The sequence below is a fragment of the Pyxicephalus adspersus genome, chromosome 2, assembly GCF_032062135.1.
Source record: "Pyxicephalus adspersus chromosome 2, UCB_Pads_2.0, whole genome shotgun sequence".
Lineage (NCBI taxonomy): Eukaryota > Metazoa > Chordata > Amphibia > Anura > Pyxicephalidae > Pyxicephalus > Pyxicephalus adspersus.
The window spans coordinates 106,398,111-106,407,071 of NC_092859.1; the positions used below are offsets into that span (position 1 = coordinate 106,398,111).

The window sequence follows — 8,961 nt, forward strand, 5'->3', positions numbered from 1 at the left end:
CTCATGACCCAAGTTCATCTTGGCTGCAATAACCTCCTTTATAGTACTATAAATATATAAATTATAAAACACCTAGTTAAGCTTAGCCCATGTTATATGGCAGACTGCTTAGTTGTGGTTTTAGCTTTACTTACAACTAGCAGATAGAGCAAAGCCAAATGATGGAAGATAAAGAAATGCGTATTTTCCTAAATATGTTTCCCTGTAAATGCTGGGCTTAAATCATGTTTCCAACTCACTGAAGTGAAAACTGTTCCTGTGTCTTATGCGCTTCAGCTAGATACAGAGACATGTTACATGTATTTATTTAACTACTCAATTCTTCCCAATTAATCTCCATGGAAACATAGTCATAGTGCACTAGCAGTGGAATCTTTTAGAGATGTTTATTCTTTGAGAAGTTATTAATTCCAGTGGCTTTACTTCAGCTTCAGTCTAATCCACCCCCTTAACAGGTTCTTTATTTATATCCAGTAAGCTTTGTAATTTAAATAGCTTGACAGCTTTTTTTCCTATACCAAAGCTGTGAAAAACACAAGCATGAAATACAGAAAATAAAGATATGGTGAAAATATAATACAAAATACTAATAAAATTATTAGAAAAAGTTTACCTGGCAAACTTCTGAAATGTTAACGTTAGCTATTCGGCTCAAACCTAGTTGTTCTCAAAGCCTGAGCTATCTTTGTCTATATTTTGCCTTTCTAATCCACCAGACTCGTGTTGGGTAGTTTCTAGTACTTTGTAAGCCACTGGCTTCCAATATTGATAATGTATTCCCACAATGAAAGTTTCACCCCATAAATCCAACATCTAAGCAATTCTAGGCCCTGTCATTTTGGATTTTCTATTTGTATTACTGTAGAGAACCACAAACATTTCAATGGGAAGCAAACTTCCCAATACATTGTGTCAGTGGCTGTGGGTGTGTGTGTGGGGTCTACTCATAAATGAAATCATTTTTTGTAGAGTGATTAAAGATAAAAAAATTACATGCTAAAGAAAGGAGTATCTTCTTTTTGTAGAACATAATATGGCAGTGGGACAATGAACTCTTTATCTCTATGCTGCCTCCCTGACAGCTGGTACTCTTCACCAACTTGCAATGTCAATTCATTAACATTATAAAAAGAAGTTAAATCATTTCTAAAAAGAAAAAAATAATGAAACAAAGAACCTCATTTTAAGGAGAAGTGCAATATTGTTTCCATAAGTTGGAATTTACATTGGTAGAAATGTTTGCTGTAACACGTTTCCTTGCGTTTCTTCTATGTCATACTATTGGTCAGTACAGAATTATGGGGGATTCTTTTGCTGAAGCAATCAATGGTCACCTGAAGTCTGACAGTCATTTGCCTATCTACTGCTTAATGTTACCCTTGGCATGGGGTGTTTTATGGGGTCAGATTTCAGTTGACCTCTCAGCTCCTGATTTTCTAATTATGTTCTTTGGCTGAGGCAGAAAGTAAAGCTAAAACAGGAGGGAAATAAAAGAACAAGTAAGCTTGTAGACTTAAAATACTTAAAAGCTAAATATTTAGATTCCAGCATGGGACTTTTGGAGACTAGTTCTCTCACAATTGCTTAGTTTGCCATAAGACAAACTTTCAATTGCTAAAATAAATCCAATGTCAAAAGTGTGCTCCTCCAACGATTATTTTTGACCTTTATGAAAAAAAAAAAAAAATGAAGGTCAATACAGACTTCAGATAGTGACCTCACCAGGTTTGTACTGCTGAGGCCTACCAGTGCTTTGCAACATTTACATAGTTTGCTGAAGGTAATGTGTACTAATGTGCATATGCAGCAACTTATATTACCAATATGCTACCGGTATTTGTACCCAACTCCTAAATCTAATATTTAAATAAAATAAACCAATTAGCCATAAACTTAAACACTATTCACCTCCAAAAAAAAAATGTTGCTGCTGCTGGAGCAGTAGTTATTCCTAAAGAAAAAGAAACAGGGGTCAGGTCATATGTCACATCTTGGGGCCAGAATACCAGTTTGTGCTCAGCAAGACTTGCAGTTTTACTGCTGTTGCCTCTGCAAGCCATTCAGTAATTCAGTAATTCTACGGGCATTTAGAGACGCCTTTTGTGCTTTGTTTTAACTTTCACTTATATTGCATGCTGTAACAGAGCCTTTTTGAGGTAGAAGTCTGATTTTTATAAATTACTTAGAGAATCACCTTTGTCCCATTTATCATCTTCCATCAAAAGTGTGCAGAGCTAAATGGTAAATCTGGCTATAAACTATATTCATCCGTTAAGCTTCCTAACTACAACATGCTCTGTGTGTGTTAAAGTGAGACTACTAAATTGCAAAAATCATCATAAAAAAACTACTAACAAGAATTTCAGGAACAATGAACCTTTCCCCCAGTTTGTTGCTTAAAAAATCATTGTTATAATGGGATTTCTTTACATCAGTGGCTTTTCTAAAGGTAAATTTTAATTTTTTTTTAGAGATTTTTATCTGATGTAGATAAGTTACTTTTTAACAGTCATTGACTAATTGATAAGTAAAATGTATTCATTGTCCTGAAAAAATGTACCATAAAGTGTTAGGTTATGGATCTTCATTATGCTCCTCCTTCCAGGGCAGAGATAACATGAGAGCATACATTTCTTTATGATTAACTTCACACCTTTAGAAGAGCATACAAGGTTCAGGTTTCAGGTGGTAATGAGATATTGTGAAATGAACATTTTCATGACCTCACATTGTCCTTTCAAGGATCTAGGTTTTTAAGCTACATGGGTAAAATAAATTCTGCTGATGAACAAAGCCAAACAAGTCCAGGGGCAATGTGAACAAACACTAGCTCCTATTTACTGCACGTATGTCAAGTGGCAGGAATACAAGCTCTCTATAAAGGAATGCCATGTTTAGACCCCAGAGCTTAGAGAATCTCAGATAAAGACCAGGTAATGCAGGCATCAGAAATGTTTCAAGTTTCTCCATGTTGGTTTTTATGTTTTTAAAGTACCTCAGTACCTAGGCAGAAAATAATGGACCAAAAGATGCTGACATCTGAATATGGTAATCTTTGCAAAAAAGATAGTTTGTATAAGATCAAAAGATAAAAGTTATCTATAACACAATAATAGCTTTATTGCATACACTCACAATGTGAAACACTAAACAGACAATCATACCTCTACAAACTAAAGCTGCGTACACACTTCCAATTTTTGTCGTTGGAAAGGATCTTTCACGATCCTTTCCAACGACAAGGGAGTGCACGATACATGAACGGTGCTGTACATACAGCACCGTTCATGCTCTATGGAGAGGGGAGGGGGAGAGCGACGGAGCGGCACCCTGCTGCGCGCTCTCCCCTTCCCTTTCATTAGGATCGGCTGTCGTCCATCGTCCGTGGATCCGGCAGGTCGGTCGTCCGGACGATGGACGACACCGACTGTACACACGCCAGATTTTCGCCCGATAATTGACCGATGCCGATTATCGGGCGATAAAAATCTGACGTGTGTACGTAGCTTAAGAGAAATACAACAAAGTTCTTTCAAGATGTGGAAAATGCAGGAATTTATACCTTTCATTTTTATGAAACCACATGGAAGACATCCTACCTGGCCAATAGAGGTACTGTAATGTGCAGAGTGCCTTGTTAAATGAGCCTTACAGCAGCCAATGGATGTACATGTATATTTTGTGTGCTACATAACAAACTGGTCTACTATGTCAATTATGCTGTACGTAATACACTCTTATACTGTATACCCTGTGCATTTTCCCCACCTCCAACACATACTTTTGTTGTTATTATTATTATTATTATTATTATTATTATTATTAATAAACAGAATGTATATACCACTGACATATTAAGCAGCGCTGTACAATAAATAGGGGTTGCAAATGACAGATGAATACAGACAGTGACACAGGAGAAGAGGACCCTGCCCCGAAGAGCTTACAATCTATATATCTGTACATAAATTACCTTTATAATTGTACCTATCAGGTATCTAGTTTGTATAGGTAATACACATACCCACTAAGTTTAACAAATAAATAAAAATGCATTTGCAGTTCAAAAACATGGTACATATCACTACAGGAGTTTTCATCCTGCAATGTGAATTTCTATTAGAGAGCTGGTAAATCTCACCATCAGTTAGGAAGATTCTAGAACAGTCAAACATGCTTGTTTAACATTTAGTTTCTGCTGTAACTGTCAGTAGTGTTTGGGAGCCCAAAACAGAAGTAGCCATCCAAGGGTTTTATTTTTAAAGTTTTTTGATCTTTTAATGGCCGGGAAAAAGTAACAAAAATGTCACTCTACAGAACTAGTCTTTTAAACTACTTTAAAAATATTTAAGTAGTCCACACAGTAACCAAAATGTATCATGTTTCCAGAACATAGGCTAGAAACCAAAACCAATATAATAACCCATGGCAACATAAAGCTGCAATAAAGAAGTGTCAAAACATGGTTGTATTGTATGGCTGAGAGCAAGCACTAGGCCAAAAGAAGGTCATAACTGAAGAGTCACACTTCAGGTGTAGGAAGAACAAATCAATTGGTTTAGTATTGTAGGAATCTTGCAAGGATGAAATATTTAATTTTCACCTTTAGAATTGCCTTATAGTAATGAATAAGCCTTCTGACATTTAAACTGCAGGCACAATTGTAGAAGAACGTAAAGAACTCCTCAATGTCATTCACATGCCACTGCAATGTCAGTCTCTCAAGCGCTATTGCTGAGTCAATTTACAGCAAAGTTATTATTTTCAACAAGATTTGACTATGTTAGATAACACTGGAAATATAAACTGTATAATTTCACATATGCAGGCACACAAGACCGATCCAAGTAAGTTCTGGATTTCTACATTATCACTGGTACTCCCATCAACTAATCAAATGTCAGAGACTTTGATTTTTTTTCAAGAAAACCTCTTTCATATACCAAATATTTTATAGAAATTATATTCAAGGACAGCAAAATGCTTTAAATGATGTTTAGGATCTGTTGATTATTTGATGTGTAATGTCCATGTTTTGGGGAAGCAAGTTACACACTGTAAGTAGAAGCTGGACAAATAATTTTAATTGAAATTACTTTTTGCAACCACGTTATAAGTTTTTCAAAGGCAACAAACACAAATAATACAATAAATACAATAATATGAACCATTCCTCATATTTCACAACACAGGTTGGGCCATATAACTATACAGAAAATGAATTCTATCACATGTGCAAAAGCTAAGTTTGTTGTGGGACAGAATGAGACATTACAGATTTAACTTGATTCTTGTGTTCATTAATTAATTAGCAGTGGCAATTCAGAGGTTTTTGGCTCCATTTACTAAAGTTCTAAACTTCTGCAGCTTTGTGTAAAAACTCTGATGTTCTGTTTCTAGATGCTACAGAGAACTATTCAACATGGCAACTTAGCGTGAATGTAGTATTTCATTATTGTAACATTCATGTGGATATGAACAGACTTGATGGAAACCTCATTCTAATTAGTGGTGGTTTCTTGGCGACATGCTGGAATCCAAAAAATGTAGTTTTGAATATGGTAAATCATTTAAATAGCTTTGATGAGATTTCTATCAACTCTCTCAAAGTTTTATATATAAAAAAACTAGCACTAATGGAATTGGCTTTAAACACATGTAAATCTGTAAATAGTCCTTCTGCAAATATTTACAAGTCAAATGTACAGATAACAATACTTTATTAAACATAGGTCCCAACATTTTCATCAGAGCATACATATATCAGCATACAGGAACAGTTTCAGGAAAGATATAAAAAATGTGATGAATTGGTGTGTTGATTTAATCATCCCTATTCTGATAATATCCGCTGTGTTCAGTGAAAGGAACAATTAATCTATAGTAAGGTTTAAACCCCTTCTATAAGACTCTTACAGTAAAGGTCTTTACTAATTCAGAGACTGAACTAAGGATGTCATTGGAGATTTACACTCTACCCCATTTGCATGTCCAAATGGGAAGCCAAAGTTGCTGTAAATGGGCCAGTATTACATTTTGCTCACGTGCTAACTTTAGGTAGAGTGTTAGCTTTGTCTCCTGTCTAGCTATGCGTCTTCCACTAATAGGGCATTAGAAAGTAAACATGTGGTTAATGTCTAACCCTCATGGTTTTTTCTCATTTCAACTTTAGACACCTAAGTAAAACGAATTGTGCATGTTAACTTTTACCACTTAGACATGTATTTGGCAGTCTGAGAAATGACAGAGCCAGCAATGGACCTTTGAAAACTAGTGACCATAGGAAATTAGGTCTGGCAGGGATTTAACCCCTTCATGAATCACTCTAGAAATGTTTTCAGAACAAGTGTTCTGCACATTTCAGATGTGTTTGACATCTAATTAGCCTTAAAAAAACAAGAAGCCCAAAATCACTATTATTCTTCAAAACAAAATACTTACAAGGGACAACAAAGATTCTACTTCGACTAAACAATTATACCAAAAGGAGAGAAAGGACTATTGATGCTACAATAAAAAAACACAAAGGGAAAAGCAAGAACAAATTGTATTCTTTTACTCTGCATGTGTCTTCTCACTTAGCTGAGCCTTAAAAAAAACCCTAAGTGCTCAGTCTGAAGGAACCTAAACTAATTGTAGGAGATATGTAATAGAATTTAATCTCAATATAAGCTTGAAGAAGTTACAGGAATCCATATTTTACACAAAGCAGTTTACAACCTTCTAATTTAGTGTCTATTATGCCAAGCTCATCTTCCAGTGGAATTTTATTGCATTTCTTTTTATTGCCTACATACCTGTTTTCCCTATGAATTTTTTTATAGAGAGGGGAGTGACAGTCAGTAAAGGAATACACTGAAAATCAGCAGAAAATGAGACTTGAAGAAGTTCATTCAATTAAGGCTCATTTTATTATATGTGACAGCTTTATTACCAGGACTTGTTAACACATTTAAATTGTGCAGTTAGACAAAGACATATACAAGCTGATTAGAAATGTTGAATAGTTACATACAAAAAAAAACAGGAAAAAGAAAATAAAAACAGAACAAAAAAAAACAATCAACAATAAACCAAAAGATTTTTTATATGTTTATATTATATAAAGCCAGTACTTTATTTACAAAACGAGAAACGTGATGGGACTATTAAATGTATGTACAAGCAGTTTCTTCCCATGAATTGAAGTGTGAAAACAGCATTCTGCTCTCACAGATGTGTTTTTCACACTTGTGTCATATCTTCCTATCACGGAGATGGGTATGCTAGTACCATAAAAAAAAAGAACTTATTTCCTCCAGAACAAGATTATAGCATGCATTATGCTGCTTTTACCCACACCACAGCTATATAAACAAATCTGACTTGTTTTAGTATTTTGCTAAAAGCCACAAGCAGAGTATGCTACATTCCATGAGGTGCCTCTCTCTCCCTATGTTCCTACTTTCTAGCCATATTTCCATTTACTAGTCTCTTCTAGGTTCATTTTCATTGTGTGCTAGAAAGCCCTAAGAAACCAAGCCAGTCCATTTATCTTCTCTTCCAAGGCTGCAATATCACTCCAATTACAGTTATGGCATGTTCACCTTCATAACACAGCTATATATTAAAAGCCTTCCTGAGCTACTTTTATTATTTCCAGATTGTTATAGCCTTTGTGTGATAAATCTCAAGTGAGTTTATTCTAAATAAAATGCTTTTCCCATCAGACTTGTTTACAAAAGAAAATTAAGTAAACCACAAACTGGCATCAGTCCCAACTAACATAAACTACATTATATTATTCTTCTTATGTTACCAAATCACAAAGTCTTTTTTATGGTCAATGTTCCCTATACAAATGAATAATAAGTTGCAAAGAGTTTACATCCTAAATAGATTCTAGTTAGTCAGAAAAAAAACAATTTCCTTTAGCTGATCAGGGTTAATCTAGTATTTAGGTGAATTGATGGGATGCTGATGTATTGTAGCCACGTGTGAAACAAATAAACTTAGTTTAAAAGTAAAGAGCAAGGAAAAAAGAGCTTACCTCTGTAGGATAATTTGACCCTTGGCACGTTATTTTTGACATTCTGACAGTTCACCCTTGTTGTTATTGATACTCCCAAGAAAACAAATGCAATCCAAGTAAAAGAGCCCATGCTGAGGAGCAAGCAGATCCTAGGTCTTCTCTGCAGCTTGGTGTCCCCTTGCTGCAGTCTGATGGGGGGAACAAATTTGGGGAGGACAGGTGACTTAGGTCAGTCTCATTTCAGCCACACAGGCAAAATTAAGCTCACCATCTCTCCTTTTTGGATAAGATTGGAAAGTTCAAACGATGAGGAGCAAATGGTGAAGCAGGCTCTGGATAATGAGCCACAACTGTTGTGTAGAGAGAAGAAGGGAGCGAGTGCTGCAGTGCTGGAGCTTAAAGATCCATTGGCTTCATTGAAGGATCTCTTTGCTCTTCTTGCCCTGTGCAGGAATCGTTGCTCTTTGTGCTTCACTTGGCTGTGTGAGAGCTGAATGAAAGGAAGACAGGAACCTACAGAGCTGTACTACTGACTTTTTTTTCCTGTCCACATGCACACAGATGATACAGGATCTCTCAGACAGGTTTTCCCTGGAACAGCAAAGGCAAACTGACAATGGGAGAACAGGCAAGCTCAACCCACTGCCTTTTCCTGCTGTCACATAACACATGCAAAAAACATCTAGTAGAGATTAGAGGAGGGAGCAAGAAACCTGCACCAAGCATGTGGAGGGCAAGCAGCCACAATTTACCTTTAAAGGCATAGCTTGCTTTAAACTTTGCTAAAAGAGAACAGCAGCAGAAAGGTCCAGTTTATCAATGAAACATCACTACACAGATCACTGGTTAAACAGTGTGCCAATAAACTTGACTTGTATTTATTCTTTAATCAAGTTCCTTTTTTCATGCCAATCCAAGTGGGAATTCCCTGGTTAGAGCTCTCAGAGCAA

The 8,961-nt window shown here is 35.9% G+C and overlaps 1 protein-coding gene across 1 annotated transcript in view; it reads right to left on the reverse strand.

Moving 5' to 3' along the window:
- SEMA3A (semaphorin 3A) overlaps positions 1–8,681 on the reverse strand; it is a 135,715-nt gene extending 127,034 nt beyond the window's left edge. Inside the window, exon 1 of the mRNA XM_072399051.1 lies at positions 8,030–8,681. Coding sequence (XP_072255152.1) covers positions 8,030–8,141 — 112 coding nt within the window. The 5' untranslated portion in view covers positions 8,142–8,681. The remainder of the gene's footprint in view (positions 1–8,029) is intronic.
- Between the last annotated feature and the right edge of the window lie 280 nt (positions 8,682–8,961).